A 24,584-nucleotide genomic window follows, 5' to 3' on the forward strand; every position below is an offset into this window, starting at 1 on the left:
CCCTGGAAATGACTTCAGCCAGAGGAGGAGGGGCTTGCAAAATGGAGGGGGATGTTAAACAAGAATGACTGTCTTCCTCTTTGCACCTCGTGGTCAGAAACAGCAATCAGTGGCCAGGAGCAGATGTCTAATATATTCGGAGGATGAGGTTTTCGCTGCCCACCCTGGTTCCTGCAAGCTGTGTGCAGGTTGCTCCAAGAACATGTGCACAGCTGCCTGCCAAAGGGCTTGGAGTGGGGGATAGGTAGCTGCTACTGTGCTGAAAGCTAACGTTGACCAAAATTAACCACTTCCCAAATGCTCCCCTGGAACTTGGAAGCCTTCAGTAAACTCCAGGGTTCTAAAGTAGTTACATCAGACAAATTCTGTCAGTGTAATAGCTGTCTAGGTGAGGAGACAGAGTCCTGACATCTTCTTAGAATTCTCACTTCAGTTTTTCCTTCCAGTTTTATTGAGATATAATTGGTGTACAGCATTGTGGATGTTTAAGGTATACAACATAATGATTTGACTTACATATATCATGAAATGATTAACACAATAAGTTTAGTGAACATCCATCATCTCATACAGATATAAAACTAAAACATAGAAAAACATTTTTTTTCCTTATAATAACAACTCAGGGTTTCCTCTCAATCACTTTCATATATGATGTATAGCAGTGTTGATTATATTTATCTTATTGTATATTACATCCCTAGTACATATTTATCTTATAACTCAAAGTTTGTGCCTTTTGACCACCTTCATCTAATTTCCCCTCCCACCACCCTTCACTTCTGCTGCTAAGTCGCCTCAGTCGTGTCTGACTCTGCGCAACCCCATAGACGGCAGCCCACCAGGCTCCCCTGTCCCTGGGATTCTCCAGGCAAGAACACTGAAGTGGGTTGCCATTTCCTTCTCCAATGCATGAGAGTGAAAAGTGAAAGTGAAGTCGCTCAGTCGTGTCCGACTCTTAGCAACCCCATGGACTGCAGCCCACCAGGCTCCTCCGGTCCATGGGATTTTCCAGGCAAGAGTTCTGGTAACCACAAATCTAATGTTTCTTTCTGTTTGTTTGTTTTAGAAGTATAATTGACCTACAACACATTGTTAGTTCCTGGTACACAGCATAGTGATTTGATTTTCCTGTACATTTCAAAATGATCACCATGATAAGTCTGGTCACCATCTGTCACTGTACAAAGATATTACATAGTTATTGACTATATTCCTCGTGCAGCACATTTTATACCCATGACTCACTTATTTTGTAACTGGAAGTGTGTACTTGGTAATTTCCCTCACCTGTTTCTCTCCTCCTCAACACTCTTCCCCCTCACAACCACCTGTTTTCTCTCTGTATCTATGACTGTGTTTCTGGTTAGTCATGTTTGTTCATGTGTTGTGTTTTTTAGACTCCACATATAAGTGAAATCATACAGGTTTTGTCTTTGTCTTATTTCACTTAGTATAGTACCTTCTAGGTTCATCCACGTTTTCACAAATGTCAGGATTTAATTCTTTTTATGGCTTGGTAATATTCCATTGCACATACATGTATCTTCTTTATCCATGCATCAGTTGATACACACTTAGATTTCCTCCATATCTTGGCTACTGTAAATAATGCTGCAATGAACATAGGACTGCATATATCTTTTCTAATTAGTGTTTTCATTTTCTTTATGTAAATACCCAGGAGTGGAATTAGTAAATTGTGTGGTTGTTCTATTTTTTAATTTATTTGAGGAACTTCCATACTATTTTCCATACTGGCTGTGCCAACTTACCATTATGAACACTTTTCTCCACATCCTTGACAACATTTGTTATTTCTTGTGTTTTTGATAATAGTCATACTGACTGGTGTGAGGTGCTATCCCATCATGTTTTAATCTGCATTTCCCTGATGATTAGTGATGTTGACCACTTTCCATGTGTATGTTGGCCATCTATATGTCTTCTTTGGATAAATGTCTATGCAGGTCCTCTGTTCATTTTTAAATCAGGTTGTTTGGTTTTTTGATGTTGAGTTGTATGCGTTCTTTGAATATTTTGAATATTAACCTCTTATCAGATATATCATTTGCAAATATCTTCTTTTACTCATTAGGCAGCCTTTTTCTTTTGCTGGTAGTTTCCTTCACTGTGAAAAAGCTTTTTAGTTTGATATAATCCCATTTATTTATCTTTGCTTTTGTTTTCCTTACCTGAGGAGACTGCTCATAAAATATTGCTAAGACTAATGCCAAAGAATGTACTGCCTTTGATTTCTTCTAGAAGTTTTATGGTTTCAGGTCTTACATTTAAGTCTTTAATGTGTTTTGCATTTATATAGGGTGTGAGACAGTAGTCCAGTTTTTCCAAAACCATTAATGAAGAGGCTGTTTTCTCCCCATTTTACATTCTTGGCTCTTTTGTTGTAGATCAATTGCCCATATAAGTGTGGGGTCATCTCTGGGCCCTCTGTTCTGTTCCATTAATCTATTTGTTTGTTTTTATACCAGTACCATACTATTTTGATTACTGTAGCTTTGTAGTATAGTTTGAAAGCAGGGCACATGATACTTCCAGCTTTGTTCTTTCTTAAGATTGTTTTGGCGATTCTGGGTCTTTTGTATTTCCATACAAATTTTAGAATGATTTGTTCTAGTTCTGTGAAAAAATGTCATTGATATTTTGATAGGAATCACATTTAATTTGTAGATTATCTTAAGGAGTATGGTCTTTTAAATAATATTAATTTTTTTAATGAGCATGAGCATGGTGTATCTTTCTATCTCTTTGTGTCATCACTGATGTCTTATAGTTTTCCAAGTACAAGTCTTTTACCTCCTTAGTTAAACTTATTTCTGTGTATTTTTTATGCAACTATAAAAAAAGACTGTTTTCTTAATTTCTCTTTCTGTTAGTTCATTGTTAGCAACAAATTTCTGTATATTAATTTTGCATCCTACAACTTTACTAAATCCATTGAAGAATTCTAATAGTTTTTTGGTGGCATCTTTAGGATTTCCTTTGTGTAGTATTATGTCATCTGCAAACAGTGACAGTCTTACTGCTTTTCAAATTTAAATTCCTTTTATTTCCTTTTCTTCTCTGATTGCTGTGGCTAGGACTCCCAATACTATGCTGGATAAAAGTGGTAAGAGTGGATTTCCTTGTCTTGTTCCTAGTCTTAGAGGAAATGCTTTCAGCTTTCACTATTGATAATGAAGTTAGCTGTGGGCTTGTTATATTTGACTTTATTATGTTGAGGTATATTCCCTCTATACCCACTTTATTGAGAATTGTTATCACAACTGGATATTGAATAATTGTCTTTTGTATTTTTTTTTGTAGCAGAAGCACAGTTTGTGGTTCAACCAACAAGTACAAAGGGAAACATAAGAGAGATTCAAAAGAGATGCTCAATTTTTGAGATATTCTGTTTTCCCAAGTATTAATGTGTCATATTTCCAAAAAGTCTGCAGAAGCAAAATATATTGCTGATATCATTTCCTACAAAATTTACTGTGTTGTTAAACGCAAAGTCCTAGAAAACAACTGAGGTCAGATGATTGATTTCTTAATCTCAAAAGTGTCTGACCCACAGTGTATATTCAAACAGGTTTTAAGTCATAATAGCAATATTAAAGCTGATTAACTACATTATTGATGGAGATTAATTATTTTTATTAATTGGTTAAAAATATTATAGTATTTATAATATAAAAATAGGAAGCTTCAAAAGGTATAAGAGGGACACAAGAGTGTTCCTCCTGTGACCCCCAGTCTTTTCTCAAAGGCAACCAGTTATGAGTTTCTTGTGATATATTTTCAAATATTCACAAACTGTGCATGCATATATGCATGTATATATATTTATGTGTGTTTGTATAAGTGTTTGCATATAAACATACATAGTAACATGAAAAAAATCCTACACATCCCTGGAAAGTTGGGTAGTCTCACCATCAGATCCCCAGCAGCAGCAGGAAGAGCACCTTTTCCTAAAGCCTGGGGCTGCCTCCAGTCCCAGTGTGCTTATTGCTGGCTTTATGGAGTCCCCATTCCCAAGGAGTTCTGCTGCAGCTCACTGAGGCTGCAACCTGTTCTCACTTCCCTATGGAAGAAGAACTCGATGTAGTAAAGAACTGGAAAGGAGTGAAATAAAGATGATGATGCCCAATTTTAGTAGCCCCTTATAACTCAGTGATTACCAGGAAAGCAGTCTTGATGATGGGGGAACTAGAAGTCCATGGACTTCGGGGGCAGCCCCAAGTCAGAATGGTAGAAAGATGGGGTAGTTTGGGATCCATTCTCTGCCTGCTTTGAGGATCATCCTGAACCACATGGGTCATAGCTCACACTTGGAGAGCTGTCATCTGCAATAAGAAGGCTGAAGGAGTGACTTGATGTCCTCTAGCTCCACAGAAGTGACTGCTTTGAGTGGGATCAGGACAGTTGGGTGAGACTAGATGACTCTAAGGAGAGATGGAGAGGACCATTTGTAAGTAGACAAGCTTCCTGAGGCATCAGGGTTGGTTGCTCTTTGGTTCTGCCACTTGGGGGATCTGGAACCTTTCTTCTGCTCTAGGAATCCCCCTTCGCCACTGCCACAACCACCACCAGGACTCTTTTGGCTCAGAGACTTGTTTTTTCTCATTAAGGAATTTGTTCATGTGTTCATTCACTCATTCCTTCACTCATCTGCCCATCCAACTAGCCATTGATTCGTTTAATAAGATTTATAGAGGATCTTCTAGACCAAGCGCAGTGCAGGTGCTGGGGATTCAAATGGGAGCCATACACATAGCCCAGCTCTCACTACTCTGATTAGGACTATTAATGAGTGGATAGACAAGTCATAGGTGATTGGAGGATGGTGTGAGAAGGGCTGTGATGGCAGAGATACTGAGGGCACAGAAGGCAATGGGTCATAATCCTACTTGGTGTGGCCGTGGCAGGGCTACCAGAGGGTAGAACCGAGTCTGGAGGCCATCCCAGCACCGGGGACCAGAAGAAGGTCAGTGGTGGGAGAGAGCTGGCCCGGCAGGAGGAATGGCAGGCCAATATACTGCCCACAGTGTCAAGTGTAAGAGGCAGCTCAGAGAAATGCAAGGAGCATGTGGGTCCTGGAAGGTCAGGGAAGGGTATGGACTTGATCTTGGGAAGTGGGGAGCCGCTGAGGAATCATGAGGAAAGACTGTCTAGTGATCTTGTGTTCCAAAGGCCAGGGTAAAAGCCAGCAGGTCTGCACTCTGCTTGCCATCTTTGGGCCTCACAGCAGAGCAGGCCACAGCCGGGGGGAGGTCCTCTCTGGCTGTCTGAAGTGGCCCACCGCTCCTGCATGGCCCAGTGCTGTCGGGGAGGAGGATCCCACTCCAAGCTGGGTCCTGCCTGGCCTGCCTTGCCTTGTGGAGGTGCACACGGGAGCCTCTGTGTACACCCAGCATGGAATTTTCCTCTCGGAGCCTGACCCAATTCCTTGTTGTTATTCAGTCACCCTGGGTGAATTCCATCTCTGTGGAATTCCAGAAAGGTTAGACATTAGAGAGGAGTGCTAATGTTACAAGGAGCCTGCTTGCCCCTACCTGAACGCTTCACTGTTTGTCTTGGCCACTTGCTCATCTCTGTGGATCTTGGCCCATCAGTTCCCTTCCCTGGGGCCAAGGCTTCCCCCCAACCCTGGGTATACTGAGGCCCTTCTCTCTCCTTCCTGACAAAGCTGCATGTCCCAGGCTTCCACGAGTGTCACGCTGCAGACACCTCTCCTGAAGGGATGTCACCTCATGTCCTGGCCCATGACAGTGGTCTGCACCTACCCTGACACTAGAATCCCAACAACTAAGGAAACTGGGTCATGCAAAGGGCTGGACCTTCTGAAAATTAAAGTACCGAGAAGTACTATTCACAGACTACAACTGAAGAGTAAATTATACAGGCATCAGTTAACAGGTTACCTCTTACACCCGACAGTTCTCAGGTCATTCATGTGTGAGTAGCGATTTGCCTTCAGACGTGTCATCTCTTCCCAAAGAAGACATTTAATGACAGCTCCTCCCCACCCTGGGGCTTCCCAGGTGGCGCTACTGGTAAAGAACCCTCCTGCCACTGCAGGAGATACAGGAGATGCAGGTTCAATCCCTGGGTTGGGAAGATCCCCTGGAGGAGGGAATGTCAACCCATTCCAGTATTCTTGCCTGGAAAATTCCATGGACAGAGGAGCCTGGAGGGCTACAGTCTATGGGATCACAAAGAGTCACTCATGGCTGAAGCAGCTTAGCACACCTCCCCACCCCACCCCTCACCAAGGCCTTTATTTGTTTTCATCATGTTATGGGTTACACTGCAATTATTCCTGAATGGGGCTTATGTCCCCAGTAGGTTATAAACTTCCCAAGGGCTGGGACCACATCACATAGATCAATGTCTACCCAGCACCAGGCAGGAAGAGTCACAGTGAAAGGGCAGCACTCCCTAGGGGTGATAAATCCAGTCTTCTTGTATTAAAGGCAGAGTTTAGCAGCTCAGCACAGAGACGCCTCAGCATTCATGACGGAAGTGCAGTGCTACTCTGTATGAAGTAGTGATTTCATACACTATTGTTAATAAGGATGGTGTGATTTGTCAACAGTTAAGGAGTGCTTACTGCAGGACACGCACTGTGAAAATGCCTTTAAAAGCAACATGTCATTTATTCCCTCAACAACTGTAGGAGGTCAATAGTATTATTGCCCCTATTGGACAGGTGGGAAAATCGAGTTCTAGAGCCTTGGCCAATTTCCCAGGTAACATAGCTGCTAACTGGCAAAGCTGTGCCTGGACTCCACATCTGCCGTCTGGAGCATGGCCTGAATTAGCTCCCCCTACCCTGCCCCTTCTGGGACGTCCTGTGAAGCACCAGTCACAGTGCTTGGTCAGGGCCTGGTGCCCTGTCTACCACTGCAGAGCGTATGGAGCTGTAACTTGCAGTCCTAGAACCAAGCATGTGTTCGCGTGCTCATGAGAGAGAGCACAGTTTTAAGCAAGCGAACGTGGTGTTCACGGGACTCACCTGTGAGCTGGTAGTATCTAGCGCATGCATACTGGGCCTGCGAAGAAACGAGCCTTCAGAAGTGATGTGGATGGGGGCGGAGGGTGCCGGTCCGCGTCCTGTGATAACCCCGCCTCCTGCCAAAGGTGTTTTTCAGAGGCATCACGGTCAATGCCGTGCGGGGCTTCCCCATGAGCGCAGCCATGTTCCTTGGGTACGAGCTCTCGCTGCAGGCGATCCGTGGGGACCACGTGGTGACCAGCCCCTGAGCGCCAGGTCAGTGCACCTCTTTCCCTGCCACTTGTGCCCTCCCGGAACTTAAAACCCCTTCTTTGCGTGAGAGTGGTGTGGACTTCAGAAATTTCCCTGTTTGTTTCCTGTTTAATCTGTGTTAGTTCAGGACTGGAATTGCCACCCTTCTTGTCATCAAAAAGCTCTTCTGAAATGCCCACCTGTGGCTGGTCATGAGCTAGGCGGTCAGTAACTGAGGCCGGCCCAGAACTTACCTGTTTGTAGCGAGCTCATCTGTCTGTTTCCCATTCAGCCCTTGGAGAGAAGTGCATTAGCTTCACCATACAAATTCAGTAACCCAAGATAGAGGTCTCGAACCAGGGTGCCCACCCTCTGGTACACTGTCTCTCCACCTCACTACTGAATAGGCTCCTAAAGAACAGCCTTTGCCACCATCTCTGCCTCCCATACCCTCTCCTTTTCCTGTTCTCATTGTAGAAAAGTCACTGCAACCAAAGGGATCTGAAAACTGAAGTCTGAATAAGTGACTGCCTCGCTCCACTGCCCTCGATGGCTCCCGATTGCCCTCTAGGTTAAGTGTCAGTCCTTAAAGCCCTCGTCCTCAGCAGCATCCTGAACACACCACCCTCACTCTTGCCTCTGGGCCTTTGTGCATGCTCTTCCAGCCTGACACCTCTCCTCAGACCTTCTTCTTGTCCTTGGCCTCGCCAACTCCTCTTTGTGATCCAGGCCCTGGTGTAGGAGCCTCCTCCTGCAGGAAGCCTGCCCTGATGCCTCGGCCAGGAGGAGGCACACCTGCTATAGGCTCTGCTCCCAGTCAGCTGAAGGTTCCAGGGGAGCTATAACTGGTTTTCTCCTTTGTATCATTAGTGCTTCACATGAAACCTGGTGCACAAATGGTCGCACAGAAACATAATCGAGTAGATGGATGACCAGCTTCCAATATCCCCTCAATTCCTCCTCCTCTTCTTCTCCCTTGTTTTCCCCTTCTCTTGTTTCAGAGCTCAGAAGACAAAGTGGAATGAGTCACTGAATTTTCTGGAAAACAAGAGACCATTTTGCTTCAGTCATGGCGACTGCAGATTCTCTTAGAAAGGGTGGTTGGTCCTCACTAGGAAGGTCTAGCCAACCTGTCTGCTGCCTGTCCTGTATAAGAGCCCAGCTAGGATGCATGGATGGGGCCAGATCCTAGAGCCAGGGGAAGGGCAGGATGGATGAGGCTGATGAGAGTGAGTCCAGGCCCTGCCCCGGACGCTTGCTTTAGTCACATGCTTTAGCTTTTTATTAAAGCACCTACATCCACAGCCTTCCTGGCTTTTTGCCCTCTCTTACAAAAGGGAAAGGGTAGCAACACATTTTGCATAATTAAATACCCTGGGTAAAGAGTCACTGTTACTTGGGTCATGTTCAGGACAAGGAGGATAAATCTGGTTCTTAAAACTTTTCAGATACTGACCACATCCTCCTTTTAACAGATGAAAGTGGCTTAAAAAAAATCCTATCATAAAATCAATGCATTTTAATGTAGGAAAACATAGAAAATGCAAATAAAAAGAATAAAATAAAAATACCTTTAATCCCATGGCCTTGTTAATATTCTTCCAACTTTTTTTTTTATCCCCCAATTGGGATCCAATGTTATACAATGTTTTATAGCTCACTCCTCCCATTTAATAGTTCAGGACCATTTTTCCATGTCATTAAACTTCAGCTGCAAAGGGTTTTAATGCCAAGGCTTCACAGATCCCAGAGTTGCTGGACACTTTCCTGAGCCATGGCTCCCTGCCACTCACGGCCACCCTGGTTTGGCTACTTCAGGAGGAAGGAAGACGTTTCCAGCAAGCCCAATTCTGATTGTCTTGGATTTGGCCTTTCAAAGCAGTGACTGGAAGTTTTTCCTTCTGAAAATGCTCTGATAAGACAAAGGGCACAAATGTCTGTGTCTTTCCTGTGCACGGGTGGGTGGGGTAGTGCCTCTCAGGTGGAGGAGGGAGTTCCCAGGAACTCTTCTGGAGCCTTGTCTTGAACAAGCCTCACACAGAGAGTTCAGCTTCCTGCTCTAATCCAAGAACACCAAGGCCCTTCAACAAGTCCTGGATCTGAATTTACCAAGTAGCGCTGAGATCTCTGGCAGCAGTAGCAGCCATGCTTTGAAGACAAGGGAGTCAATTCCCTCCTTGTAGCCTAGACTGAGGACAGAGTGGAGTGAGGCAATTAGAGAATTAGGGAGCCCTGCAGTTCCTAACAAGTGGTGGGATGCTGTCTATCTCGAATGATGCTGGCCCACCATCTGCCGTGACATTCGAACTTCACTGGCCCTCTCTCAATTTCAAGAAAAGTTCATTTTCAAGGCAAGAAGATACATTTCCCCACCCCCCCCCAGCAATGTCTTTCATTGAACTTTTACAAAACAACCCTGGACAACCTCATAGCCCCTCCCCAGCCTGTTCTCATGGTAATACTTTGCCCAGTGTTGCTTCACAGAAGCAATTTGACTCCTAGATCTTGCTGACTGATAATCCCAGTGAGATGACAGTCTTAACCTTTCCTCCTTTTTCCCCAGGTTCAGCATCACCTGACCAGAACCTCATTCCGCGACAGCCGATGCTGATGGTGGCGGCATCTCCAGAGCCTGAGGTGGTGAATTGACCGAAGAGAGAAAAGGCCTCTGCACTGACCCTAAGCCAGCCGGGCTCACCTTGAAATCCCTTCTTGCCCAGCATTGAGTGCAGGTGGGGTGGGCATTCTCTGGGCCTTCTTTTCACGTGGAGAGCAAAACAGAACAAAGTGAACTCCTGATCCACAGTCTGATTTCCATTATGATGTCATTAATCTAAATTTGACTTCTCACTGGAACCACGCTGGAACCACGTGGGGAGACCACTGCTCTTTTGCTATTATGTGTCCATGACGTCACTCCTGCTTCTGTGCCACCAGAGACTTCCCTCATCAGTCCTGCAGCCCCTTCCTCCTGAGGTGAATGCAGTTTCTGAATCCTTCTCAACACGGTGCCCTGGGGAGCTACCATCAGCCAGCCTGATGCATCCGTTCCCAGCTAAATCCCAGTGGGGAAGGTATCTTTAGATTCCGAATCCCCTACCCTTTTCCCCCCCTTGAAAGGGTCTTCCTTGATTTTTCCACAGCCCCCCATCCCCCTTGAGTGATTAAGAGCATGTCTCTGAAAATCCCCTCTCCTAACAGGCCCAGGACAAAGCATGGCTCTGGCGCAAAGTCGAAACGTTCAGTCTCGTCAGTTTATCCTGTTACTGTAGCAAAGGGTTCCCTGCTTGAAATAAAACCCTTAGTATGGTCTCCTTGATTTTTCTCCTTTACTATCGCTGGCCTTGCAGCATCCCAAGGCAGCTCTACGGGCTGTGGTCTAAACTCTCCATCCCGCCAACACCAGGGTGTTTGCTCATTCCTTCAGTCATCAAACATTTTTGAGCATTTACTGTATTTCGACGCTATCCTTGATGTTGGGGACAGCCTTGAGGGTCCCCCGTGGTCCTTCCGCTCCAGCGTATGAGAGGCAGTTCTGTTTACACGAGAGTTGGGTCTGCATGCATCACTGGGCTGGGCGGGCACTGTGGATGCTGAAGAGAGGATGACTGGCATCTGGTCCATTACCAGGGGAACCTGAGGTGTTTTCTGTCACACAACCAGAGCATGTTAATTAAGTCCTCCTCAGTTGGATCATTGCCTAGTGCTGCTGCTGGTTGCCAGTTTGTTTCGAAGTAGTGTTGTATTCGCTGGGCCAGCTAGGGTATTCTCTTGGGTTCTCCTGATGAGCTGAGATCCATAATAGCCTTCTTCAGGTAGAACCTGTCCCAGAGTCTCTTGATCATCTTGGCTCTTCTCCATGATTGAAGGAGGTAAGTTAAAATGGAAATATGATGTTGGCAGTATATTAAGTGCAAAAATAAAGTAGCAGGATAAAACATGTGATGTTATTCATTTTTAAAAATATGTTATATAATATTTAAAAATGGATAATTACATAGACATTGAAAAGAATCCATAAGGAGACACATCAAACCTAATAGTGGCTATTTTGGAAATATGGAACTGGGGGAAGACTTTCAATTTCTACTTTGATGATAATGGTGATTTCTCTGTGCACCATTATAGAATTTACATTTTTTTTTTACGAGTATATATTGATTTTGTACTTTAAAAAAAATAAAGGTACATTTATTTTCAGAATCAGGTTCTGTACTAGGCACTTACTTCTCAGGCTCCTGCTGGCTCGGCTGCACTGGCCAAGCTCACCCAGGCTCTGAGCAACAGCTGTCCTCTGCCCACCCTGTCCTGTCCACCCCGGGCCAGTTGTACACAGCCTGTAGCACACTTTCTGTGTACATACACTTACACACACACAGAGGAACACCTGGGCTGGGAAAGGATGCAACTCTACCTGAATGAAGGCACTTGACCCCAACCCAGACAAATCTGGTATGTAGCCAGTCCTGGGAGCAGTCACCAGACAATAGCCTTCACTTCCTCTTAGATTCTCCTGGAGGAGATAATATTGGGGAATAATTGGGACCAACCGTTTGGGGGTTTTCCTTAGTCCACACATAGTAGCCTTTCTTTCACTCAACCCCAAAAAGCATGTGTTGAATCTGACTCTGCTTATTGCTTGTGCTAAGTGGTGGGTGACCCAGGCAGGGACCCTGCCCTCAGGAAACTTAGTACAGGTTGATTCTGTGTCTTCATTAGCAATATGTTTACCAATGAAATTCCATTTTTAAGGGAAGTTGAAGAGAGAATTTCATGTCGAGCACCAGGTCTGGTGTCTGCATCCTGGGCTTGAAGAACTTCAAACTTGCCCTTTTACCTTCCTGGGGACAGCGAAAATAATGCCAGTGACTGTTCCTCAACAACAGAGGTTCTCCACCATGCTCCTTCCACCCTGCAAAACTATGGAGGGCTGCAAGGGATTTTTGTTTATGTAGATTATAACATTTGCAGAAACTAAAACTGATGATTAAAAAAAACTTCTATTGGAGTATAGTTGATTTAGAGTGTTGTGTTAGTTACAGGTGTATAGCAAAATGAATCAGTTATATGTATACATGGTCCACTCTTTTTTTTTAGATTATTTTCCCGTATAGGTCATTACAGAGTATTAAGTAGAGTTCCCTATGAGATGCAATAGGTCCTTATTAGTTGTCTATTCTATCTGTAGCTGTATGTAGTATTGTGTGTAGGTCAGTTTCAATCTTCCAATTTATCCCTCCTCTCCTTTCCCCCTGGTAATCATAAGTTTGATTTCAAGATCTCTGAGTCTGTTTCTGTTATGTAAATAAGTTCATATGTGTCATTTTTCTCAGAATCTACATATGATCCCTGGCGTATGATTTGTTTGACTTACTGCATTTAGTGTACTAGTCTCTAGATTCATTCATGTTGCTGCAAGTGTCCTTGTTTTAGTTTTTATGGCTGAGTAATATTCTGTTGCATATATATATATTGTGTGTATATATATATATATATAGTGTGTATATATATATGTATACACGACACCTTCCTTATCTGTTCCGCTTGCTCCCGGGTCTTCGCTACTGTAGATAGTGCTGCAGGGAACATTGGGGTGCATGTGTCTTTTTGAATTATGTTTTTCTCCAGATATATGCCCAGGATTGGAATTGCTGGATCTTTTAGTTCTATATTTAGTTTTTAAAGGAACCTCTGTACTGTTCTTCATAGTGATTGTACCAATTTATATGCCCACCAGCGGTGTAGGAGGGTTCCTTTTTCTCCACACCCTCTCCAGCACTTACTGTTTGTAGATTTTTTTGATCATCAGCATCCTGACTGGTGTGAGGTGATAACTCACAGTAGTTTTGATTTGCATTTCTTTAATAGTTAATGATTTTGAGCATCTTTTCATGTGCTTTTTGGCCATCAGTAAAAACAGATTTTTTAAAGTATTTGTTTAAAGTATCACTAATAGATGGAGAAATATACCATGTTCATGGATTGGAAGAATCAATATAGTGAAAATGAGTATACTACCCAAAGCAATTTATAGATTCAACGCAATTCCTATCAAGCTACCAACAGTATTCTTCACAGAGCTAGAACAAATAATTTCACAATTTGTATGGAAATACAAAAAACCTCGAATAGCCAAAGCGATCTTGAGAAAGAAGAATGGAACTGGAGGAATCAACCTACCTGACTTCAGGCTCTACTACAAAGCCACAGTTATCAAGACAGTATGGTACTGGCACAAAGACAGAAATATTGATCAATGGAATAAAATAGAAAGCCCAGAGATAAATCCACACACATATGGACACCTTATCTTTGACAAAGGAGGCAAGAATATACAATGGATTAAAGACAATCTCTTTAACAAGTGGTGCTGGGAAATCTGGTCAACCACTTGTAAAAGAATGAAACTAGACCACTTTCTAACACCATACACAAAAATAAACTCAAAATGGATTAAAGATCTAAACGTAAGACCAGAAACTATAAAACTCCTAGAGGAGAACATAGGCAAAACACTCTCCGACATACATCACAGCAGGATCCTCTATGACCCACCTCCCAGAATATTGGAAATAAAAGCAAAAATAAACAAATGGGACCTAATTAACCTTAAAAGCTTCTGCACATCAAAGGAAACTATTAGCAAGGTGAAAAGACAGCCTTCAGAATGGGAGAAAATAATAGCAAATGAAGCAACCGACAAACAACTAATCTCAAAAATATACAAGCAACTCCTACAGCTCAACTCCAGAAAAATAAACGACCCAATCAAAAAATGGGCCAAAGAACTAAATAGACATTTCTCCAAAGAAGACATACAGATGGCTAACAAACACATGAAAAGATGCTCAACATCACTCATTATCAGAGAAATGCAAATCAAAACCACTATGAGGTACCATTTCACACCAGTCAGAATGGCTGCGATCCAAAAGTCTACAAATAATAAATGCTGGAGAGGGTGTGGAGAAAAGGGAACCCTCTTACACTGTTGGTGGGAAAGCAAACTAGTACAGCCACTATGGAGAACAGTGTGGAGATTCCTTAAAAAACTGGAAATAGAACTGCCTTATGGTCCAGCAATCCCACTGCTGGGCATACACACTGAGGAAACCAGAAGGGAAAGAGACACGTGTACCCCAATGTTCATCGCAGCACTGTTTATAATAGCCAGGACATGGAAGCAACCTAGATGTCCATCAGCAGATGAATGGATAAGAAAGCTGTGGTACATATACACAATGGAGTATTACTCAGCCATTAAAAGGAATACATTTGAATCAGTTCTAATGAGGTGGATGAAACTGGAGCCTATTATACAGAGTGAAGTAAGCCAGAAGGAAAAACATAAATACAGTATACTAATGCATATATATGGAATTTAGAAAGATGGTAACAATAACCCTGTGTATGAGACAGCAAAAGAGACACTGATGTATAGAACAGTCTTATGGACTCTGTGGGAGAGGGAGAGGGTGGGAAGATTTGGGAGAATGACATTGAAACATGTAAAATATCATGTAAGAAACGAGTTGCCAGTCCAGGTTCGATGCACGATACTGGATGCTTGGGGCTAGTGCACTGGGACGACCCAGAGGGATGGTATGGGGAGGGAGGAGGGAGGAGGGAGGAGGGTTCAGGATGGGGAACACATGTATACCTGTGGCGGATTCATTTTGATATTTGGCAAAACTAATACAATTATGTAAAGTTTAAAAATAAAATAAAATTAGAAAAAAAAAATAAAGTATAGTAAGAATGTTAGCATCACATATTTTAATGAAACAGTTACTTTTTCCAAACAAAAACAAATAATGAAAAGGGTTGCACTGTTTTACATTTTTGCAAATCTTCTAATGTCTGGCTTAAACAGAGGACAGTTGGATTCCATATCTGCTTCTGCTTTCAGTCAGTTGGGATACCTTTTGGCATGAAATTTTCTGAAAATTCCACTGTACACTTGCGATGAGAGTAAAAAGGCAGATGACATCTTGGTGTCATATGAAAATAGTTTTGAGTACGGGTCTCTCTTTGAGAACACCTGATATGCATACACACACACACACACACACACACACACTTGATATGCACACGCACACACGCACACACACACACACCCCCCCTGAAAGTGCTCTTGGCTGATAAACTGTGAAATCGCCACTAGGTGGCAGCAGAGATCAACTAAATGCACCATAGGTCGGCGCTTCTGGTACCTTGCGGCATTGGCGTCACTGGTGAGAGCAACTGGGCCCCCTGACACTTCTCTTCCTGTTTTCAGGGTTTCATCATCTCCATTATTGTCACTGTTCTTTTACTTCTCTGTGGTGGAACTAACTTCAGGCCAGGGAGACCTTGTCTTGGGTTCTAGCTCCAGGTCTGTAATCAGCTACCTTCATAATCTTGGCAAGATTTGGCCCTCTTGGACCTCAGTTTCCTCATCTGTAAAATGGCCACACTGAGTGGCTCTCCCTTACTTACCTTCCAGGGCTTCAGTAAGACTCTAGTGCTAAAGTGGTTTTGTAAAATGCGAAACACAGGGAGGTGGTGGTGGATGCTGGGCACTCTGTGATATTTCTTGTTCCTGGTTTCAGCCTGCCTTCCTCTCTCTGAGTCTGGGTTGTTAGCATTTTCCAGGGGGTGATATGGAGTGGCTACAAAAGTGATGCCTGGGCCTTGTCTCTGCCTGTAAAGCTCTGACTTTTGCAATGCTTGGCTCCTAGGCCTTTGGGACCCCCAAGTAGACATCTGGTTTGTGAGCTTGATTGAGTGGATGCCAATGCCAGTGTGACCTTTCTGATGCCCAGGATATCTGTGGAGTCCTTGATTCAAGTCCTCTCGTGTTCTGACTACCAGTGCCCCTCTCTGATGGGCTGATAATCAAAGAAGTTTCCAGCAAACACTTGGCCAAGCAGCGAAGTCCAGCCTGTGAGCACCTGGGAACCAGAAAACCCACTCAGAGACTGACTGCTTCCCACCCTTAGCTGGGAGTAGGGAGGGCCCAGCTTGCTATGGGCTCAGTCACACCCATATCACCCATCACATCACCATCAGTCACACTCACCCATCACAGGACCCAGCCCCAGTGCCCTGTGCTCCTGCATCCTGTGGTTTAGGAAGACATCCCTGCGTCTTAGTCTCCTTTGTGCTGAGCCCAGCACTGGCGCCCGCTGCATGCTTTACTGGTGTTTACTGATTGATTTAACCATATCCTCAGGTGTACAAAAGATTTTTTAAAAAGAAAATTGCTTTTTTTTTAATTTAATGAAGTTTAGTTTTCTCCAAGCTTTCATTCTACCTGGTGGCAGAAAGAGTGATTTTGCCATTTCAGGTGTAAAATTCCAGAATTCCAAGTAAAATTCAGGCAGTTCAGTACTTCCTCCTCCTCCTCCCTCTCCTGGGGTGACTTTAAATTCTTGGGGCTTGGGGTTTGAGGGAGAGGCTTCTGGCTCTTGGCAGATGCTCCATCCTGGGCTAGCACTCTTCCTGTCCAGTCCTGGGGCATGGCCTCCCCTGCACGGTGGCTTCTGTGCAGACATCTTCATTCCCGTCTGGTCCTGGCCTCATGGCCTCTGCATGCCGTATCTGCCAACCCCGAGGCCCCTCTGACATTACTGTGCTCCATGACACATCTATGCCCTTCTTGGTTCTGTGGGAAAAGCTTTGCTGTCAGCGCTGAAACTACTCAAGGGCCGGCATCAGGTCCACCTTCCTGGGGCTCCCTATGCCACACCATTTGATGGGTAGTAGGAGGCAATTTGGGTTGTAATCTCCCAGGGTGCACAAGACGTGCAGCTCAGGAGCCCTCCCTTCTCAGGTCCTCAAGCCTCTCTGGATTTCTGCCACCACCACTCCAAGGTCATCTGGGAGCCGGGCACTCCCCAGTGTCTGCTTCCACGGTGTTTCTCTTCCATGGGTCATAGAGTTGTTACTTCCTCCCCTAGAACTAGAATCTCTACATTTGGAAATTCAAAAGCCAAGAATTAACGTCTGTATTAATCAGTAAAGAACAGTCACCTCAACTGATGCAGAAAATGCATTTGACAAACTCCAATACTTGTTCATGATAAAAACGCTCAGTGAAAGAAAACAGAGTTTCCTCAACCTGATAAAGTGCATCTTCAAAAAGTCCACAGCCAACATCAAACTTATGGTGAAAGGCTAGATTCTTTCCTACTAAGATCAGGAACAAGACTCTGGCCATTTCTATCCAGCATTGCACTGGGTGTTGTAGACAGGGTAATTAGGTAAGAAAATGAAATATAAGGCATCCGCATTGGAAAGGAGAACTAAGCTATTTCTACTTGCAGATGATATGATATTGTACATAGAAAATCCTAAAGAATTCACTAAAACCTGCTATTCAATAGACCCAATAAACAAGTTCAGCAAGCTTTCGGATGTAAGATCAACCTACAAAAATAAATTCTATTTTTATAACTTAGCAATGAAGATTCCTGAAATGAACCCAGATATTCAGCAAACAATTCTATTTACAATAGCATTTGAAAAATGAAATATTTAGGCACATTTTAATAAAAAGAAGTACAGGACTTCTACACTGAAAGCTATAAACCTTATTGGAAGAAATGTTTAAAGCTCTCAATAAACAGAAAGATAGTCTAAGTCAGGGATCAGAAAATTAAATATTGTTACGATAGCAGTACTTCCCAAATTGACTTACAGATTTAATTCAGTCTCTCTAAAACTCCAAGCTACTTTTTTTTCCTTTCAGAAACTGAAAAGCTAATCTTAAAATTCATATGGAAACACCAAGGACCCAGAGCAACCAAAACAATTTTGATAAAGAAGAGTAAAGTTGGAGGACTCACACTTCCCTACTTCGAGGCTGTAGTGATCCAGGCAGTGTGATGCTGGCACAGGATAGACTTGTAAAGCGACAGGATAAAACAGAGTCCAGAAACACACCCTTACATTGGTGGCAAATTGGGTTTTGATGTGGGTATCAAGACCCAAGATGTGGGTATCAGTGGAGAAAGAATAGTCTTTTCAACAAATGGTGTTGGGACAACTGGGTATCCATCCACATACCAGAAGTTGGAACTTTATCTCATACCATATACAAAAATGAACCCAGGACAGATCATAGACCTAGATGTAAGAGGTAAAACTGTGAAACTTATAGAAGACACAGAAATATATCTTTGTGACCTTGGGTTAGGCAAAGATTTCTTGGAATAATGAAAGTACAAGTAACAAAATAGACACGTTGGATGATAACTTCAAACTTTTGTACTATCAGTACCTTGAAGAAAAGAGACAACTCACAAAATGGGAGAAAATATTTGCAAAACCTGTGTCAGATAAGGTATTTTTATCCAGAAGATACAAAGAACTCTTACAACTCAACTATAAAAAGACAACTCAGCTTAAAAATAAACAAAAGATTTGAATAGGTATTTCTCTACAGGTGGCCAATGAGCACATGAAAAGATGTATCAGTAGTTATAAGGGAAATGCAAATCAAAGCTACCATGGGGTACCACCTTATGTCCAACAGGATGGCTACAGTCAGAAAGATAATTACAAGTGATGATAATTAAGTGGAGAAATTGGAACCCTCATACATTGCTGAGTGGAAACGAAAAATGGTGCAACTTCCTTGGTAAACTGGAGAAGGCAATGGCACCCCACTCCAGTACTCTTGCCTGGAAAATCCCATGGGCAGAGGAGCCTGGTGGGCTGCAGTCCATGGGGTTGCAACCAGTTGGACATGACTGAGGGACTTCACTTTGACTTTTCACTTTCATGCATTGGGGAAGGAAATGGCAACCCACTCCAGTGTTCTTGCCTGGAGAATCCCAGGGACGGGGAAGCCTGATGGGCTGCCGTCTGTGGGGTCGCACAGAGTCGGACACAACTGAAGCGACTTAGCAGCAGCAGCAGCAGCAGCAGCAGCAACCTTGGTAAACAGTTTGACATTTCCTCCAAAGTCAAACACAGCATTACCATATGACTCAGCAATTCCACTCAGGTATATACCTGAGAGAAAGGAAAACATTCACACGAAAAACCTTTATGTGAATGTCTGCATGCATGTGTGCTCCATTGTTCAGTCATGTCCAACTCTTTGTGACCCCACGGACTACTGCCCACCAGGCTGTTCTGTCCATGGGATTTCCCAGACAAGAATACCAGAGCGGGTTCCATTTCCTCCTCCAGGGGAATCTTCCCAGCCTAGGGATCAAACCCATGTCTCCTGTGGCTCCTGCTTTGGCAGGCAGAGTTTAACCACTGAGCCACCTGGGAAGCCCTATGAATATTTATAGCAGCATTATTCATAACAGCCAAAGAACAGAATCAATGCAAATGTCTATCAACTGATGATTGGATAAACAAAATAGAGTATATCCATGCAATGGAATATTATTTGGCTATGAAAAGAAATGAAATGGGACTTCCCTGATGGTCCAATGGTTAAGACTCCAGGCTTCCATTGCAGGGAGCCTGGGTTCAATCCCATGTCGAGGAACTAAGATACCACATGCTGTGCAGCATGGCCAAATTAAAAAAATAATAATAAAGAGATAAATGAACTACTGATGCATACTACAACATAATGAACCTTGAAAGCATCATTATAAGTCAAAGAAGCCAGTCCCAGAAAAACACGTCATATTTCATTTATAGGGGAATTCAGAAGGGGCAAGTTTATAGAGACAGAAAATAGATTATTAGTTGGTTAGGTTGTGGGAAGGGAGAAGAAGAAATGGCTGCTAATGTGTTCAGGGTTTCTTTTGTGGGTGATGAAAATGTTCTAAAATTAGACTGTGCTGATGGCTGCCCAGCCCTGTCAATATACTCAAAACCACTGAGTTGTACACTCCCAATGGGTGAATGGTCTTGCGGTTCTGCCGAGCACTCCCTTCCCAGAGGATGAAAGGTGTTGGTCTGGGATGAATAAGGAGGGGAGCAGCGTAGAAAAGGAATTGCAGGGCTGAGACCGTACAGTATCTTCCTGCCTCACACTGGATGGATGGGCAGAGAGGGACAGACCAACAGGTGCATGTAGGCTGGTCAACTTTCAGGCCAGCAGTGTCTGAGCTTGGCTTTGGCCCTTGGCAGTGTGCCCTGGTCTGGAATCTCCTGAAAACCAACCCTGCCAGGGACCGGGCAACATGAACAAAGCAGCTGGCTGTGTTGAGAGCCACCGCCCTCCTGTGGGTCCGATTTAAGAATGTAGCTGTAGAGTCAGTTGCCTGAGTTGGAATCTTGGCTTCTCCACTTGTGAGCAGTGTGCCCAGGAAGTTATATAACCATTCTGGGTCTTAGTTTCCTCTTTTGTGAGCTGATCATAATAACCTACCTACACCTACCTTGGAGAAGGGAAAGGCTGCCCACTCCAGTGTTCTGGCCTAGAGAATTCCATGGGCTGTATAGTCCATGGGGTCGCAAAGAGTCAGATATGACTGAGCGACTTTCACTTTCACTTTTCACACCTTCCTCGTGGGCTTCCTGAAGTTTCAACTAGAGAGTGAACAAAACATCCTTCACCAAGTGCCTGGTACATAGTAAACAGTAAATACTAGTCCTTCTTCTCCTGTCTACAAGGTGACTTGTAGATCAATCTCAACTCCCCTGCCACAGGAAGGAGAGTCATAACAGGTCATCTTACTGCAGACAGCCCTGAGAACCCTGCTCTGAGCTGGCTGCAAGGGTGCAAGCTGTGGGTAACGCCACTTTTGCAGAAAACCCAAGGGAAACCACGAAGCTCTGCTGGTGACTAAGCTGTGACCGTGGGCCACAGCTTATCTCTCTGCCATCTTCTCTGGCATCTGATCGTGTCCTTAGGTTGTGTTTTGAAACCATCCCCAGCTCCCAGCATGTGTCCTTGCTGTGATCCCCGTGTGAGGTGAGTGTTGCTGAGGGGGCGGCTTCCGAGGCTGCAGGCTGTAAACCTCATTGTGTAACACAACACAGCTCTGTGTCTGGGACCAGTCATTCAGAAAACCCAGATGGATGGAGAGACGAGCAGAGGCGGAGGCCCTGCTGCTGTGAACTGGATGCCTCGTGGTGGGCCGTCCAGGGAGCTACCGAGGTCTCTGACCCTCCTAGAGGTGCCCCAGCAAAGCCCAGAGAGGAGCCTGAGAGAGTGTTCCCCAGTTTCTGTAAGTGGGGTCAGAGCTAAAGAAACACCCACAAATCCCTTATCACATTTCTGAAATCCAAACAGTCCAAGATTAATTGAGACTCATTTGTCTGCCAAGCCTGACTGCCTTGGTGATGGCTCTGTGTGTTTTGCAGAATATTAATGTGTTTAATTACAGCATCCTACCCCAGGCTCTGTTTGAATGTTGTGTAATATATGGCGTGTGAACAGCATAGTCTCTTTCTAAAAGGCTAAACAGTTTGAATTCTGAAAACCCTCTGGCCCCCAGGTTTTTGGATAATAGAATGTAGACCCATATTATCATGAATCTGTGTTACTGTTGGGCTGTCATCAGAAGAAGCACAACATAGAAACTTGATCTACACAGTGTAAGAAATGAGCAGAATGCAGAGAGCAAAGCATTTGGAATCAGAGACAACTGGGGCTGGATCATTACTCTGAATCTCAGAACCCATGGGACCTTGGGAAGGTCATTTAACCTTTTTGAGCTTTGATTTCCTCATCTGCAAAACAGAAATAATAATACCTGTCCCCTGCTGTTTACTAGGAGGTTAAATGCTCAGATGTAAAGAATCTGCCTGCAATGTGGAAGACCCAGGTTCGATCCCTGGGTTGGGAACATTTCCTGGAGAAGGGAATGGCAACTCACTCCATTATTCTTGCCTAGAGAATCCTAATGGACAGAGAAACCTGGCGGGTATAGAGTCCATGAGGTCACAAAGAGTCAGATGTGATGGAGTGAGTAACACAAATGAGATAGTACATGCTTAGCACATACAGAAAGAAGGAAGAAAGTGTTAGTCGCTCCATCTTGTCTGACTTCACTGTTGCCCTCCAGGCTCCTCTGTCCATGGGGATTCTCCAAGGCAAGAATACTGGAATGGATTGCCGTTCCCTTCTCCAGAGGATCTTGTCAACCCAGGGATCAAATCCAGGTCTCCCATGTTGCTTGGGCTTCTTTACCATCTGAGCCACCAGGAATCCAGTCCATACCGTTCAGTTCAGTTCAGTTGCTCAGTCATGTCGGACTCTTTGCAACTCCATGGACTGCAGCATGCTAGGCTTCCCTGTCCATCACTAACTCCCGGAGCTTGGTCAAACACATGTCCATCAAGTTAACGATATCATTCAACCATCTCATCCTCTGTCATCCCCTTCTCCTCCTGCCTTCAATCTCTCCCAGCATCAATGTCTTTTCCAATGAGTCAGTTCTTCACATCAGGCAGCCAAAGTATTGGAGCTTCAGCTTCAGCATCAGTCCTTCCAATGAATATTCAAGACTAATTTCCTTTGGGATTGACTGGTTGGATCTCCTTGCAGTCCAAGGGACTCTCAAGAGTCTCCTCCAACACCACAGTTCAAAAGCATTAATTCTTTGGTTCTCAGCTTTCTTTATGGTCCGACTCTTACATCCATACATGACTGCTGGAAAAACCGTGGCTTTGACTATATGGACCTTTTAGAGCAAAGTAATGTCTCTGCTTTTTAATATGTTGTCTAAATTTGTCATAGATTTTCCTCCCAGAAGCAAGCGTCTTTTAATTTCATGGCTTCAGTCATCATCCACGGTGATTTTGGAGCCTAAGAAAACAAAGTCCATCACTGTTGCCGTTTTTCCCCCATCTATTTGCCATGAAGTGATGAGACCAAATGCCATGATCTCAGTTCTTTGAATATTGAGTTTTAAGCCAGCTTTTTCACTCTCCTCTTTCACCCTCATCACGAGGCTCTTTAGTTTCTCTTTGCTTTCTACTATAAGGGTGGTGTCATCTGCATATCTGAAGTTATTGATATCTCTCCTAGCAATCTTGATTCCAGCTTGTGATTCATCCAGCCTGGCATTTCACATAATGTGCTCTGCATATAAATTAAATAAGCAGAATGACAACATACAGCTTTGAAGTACTCCTTTCCCAATTTTGAACCAGTCCATTGTTCTATGTCCAGTTCTAACAGTTGCTTCTTGACCTGTGTACAAATTTCTCAGGAGGGAGGTAAGTTGGTCTGGTATTCCCATCTCTTTAAGAATTTTCCACAGTTTGTTGTGATCCACACAGTCAAAGGCTTTGTCATAGTCAATAAAACAGAAGTAGATGTTTTTCTGGAATTCTCTTGCTTTTTTCTGTGATCCAACGGATATTGGAAATTTGATTTCTGGTTTCTCTGCTTTTCTAAATCCAATTTGAACATCTGGAAGTTCTTGGTTCACATATTGTGAAGCCTGGCTTGGAGAATTTTGGGCATTACTTTGCTAGCATATGAGATGAGTGCAATAGTGCAGTAGTTTGAACATTCTTTGGCATTGCCTTTTTTTAGGATTGGAATGAAAACTGACCTTCTCCAGTCCTGTGCCCACTGCTGAGTTTTCCAAATTTGCTGCCATATTGAGTGCAGCACTTTTACGCCATCATCTTTTAGGATTTGAAATAGCTCAACTGGAATTCCATCACCTCCACTAGCTTTGTTCGTAGTGATGCTTCCTAAGGCCCACTTGACTTCGCATTCCAGGATGTCTGGCTCTAGGTGAGTAATCACACCATCGTGGTTATCTGGGTCGTGAGCATATTTGTTTGTACAGTTCTTCTGTGTATTCTTGCCACCTCTTCTTAATATCTTCCACTTCAGTTAGGTCCATACCATTTCTGTTCTTTATTGTGCCTGTCTTTGCATGAAATGTTCCCTTGGTATCTAATTTTCTTGAAGAGATCTCTAGTCTTTCCCATTCTGTTTTCCTCTATTACTTTGCATTGATCACTTCGGAAGGCTTTCTTATCTTTTCTTGCTCTTCTTTGGAACTCTGCATTCAGATGGATGTGTGTGTGTGTGTGTAGTTGCTTAGTCGTGTCCAACTCTTTGCAACCCCAAAGACTATAGCCCATCAGGCCCCTCTGCCCATGGGATTCTCCAGGCAAGAACACTGGAGTGGGTTGCCATCTCCTTCTCCAAAAGGAACTGTAGAAAGAAAGAAAGTGAAGTCGCTCAGTCGTGTCCAACTCTTTGCAACCCCATGAACTATAGCCTCCAGGCTCCTCCATCCATGGAATTTTCCAGTTTCCATGGAACTCCCAGTATTGGAGTGGGTTGCCATTGGAGTGAGTATTGGAGTGGAATGGGAGAATGCCTTCTCCCATTCAGATGGATATATCTTTCCTTTTTTCCTTTGCCTTTTGTTTCTCTTCTTTTCTCAGCTATTTGTAAGGC

The 24,584-nt window shown here is 43.8% G+C and overlaps 1 protein-coding gene across 2 annotated transcripts in view; it reads left to right on the forward strand.

Moving 5' to 3' along the window:
* SLC25A48 (solute carrier family 25 member 48) overlaps positions 1–10,567 on the forward strand; it is a 57,654-nt gene extending 47,087 nt beyond the window's left edge. Inside the window, exons 7-9 of one of the 2 annotated variants that reach the window (XR_009737579.1) lie at positions 7,150–7,279; positions 9,819–10,231; positions 10,457–10,567. Coding sequence is in view for 1 of the 2 variants with exons in the window: in XM_061423563.1 (XP_061279547.1) it covers positions 7,150–7,272 (123 nt within the window). In the remaining variant the exon portion in view is untranslated. Of the gene's footprint in view, positions 1–7,149; positions 7,280–9,818 lie in introns of both variants that reach the window. The other variant, XM_061423563.1, reaches the window with a different exon arrangement.
* The last annotated feature ends 14,017 nt before the right edge of the window (positions 10,568–24,584 follow it).

Source organism: Bos javanicus, chromosome 7 (genome assembly GCF_032452875.1).
Source record: "Bos javanicus breed banteng chromosome 7, ARS-OSU_banteng_1.0, whole genome shotgun sequence".
NCBI classification, from domain to species: Eukaryota; Metazoa; Chordata; class Mammalia; order Artiodactyla; family Bovidae; genus Bos; species Bos javanicus.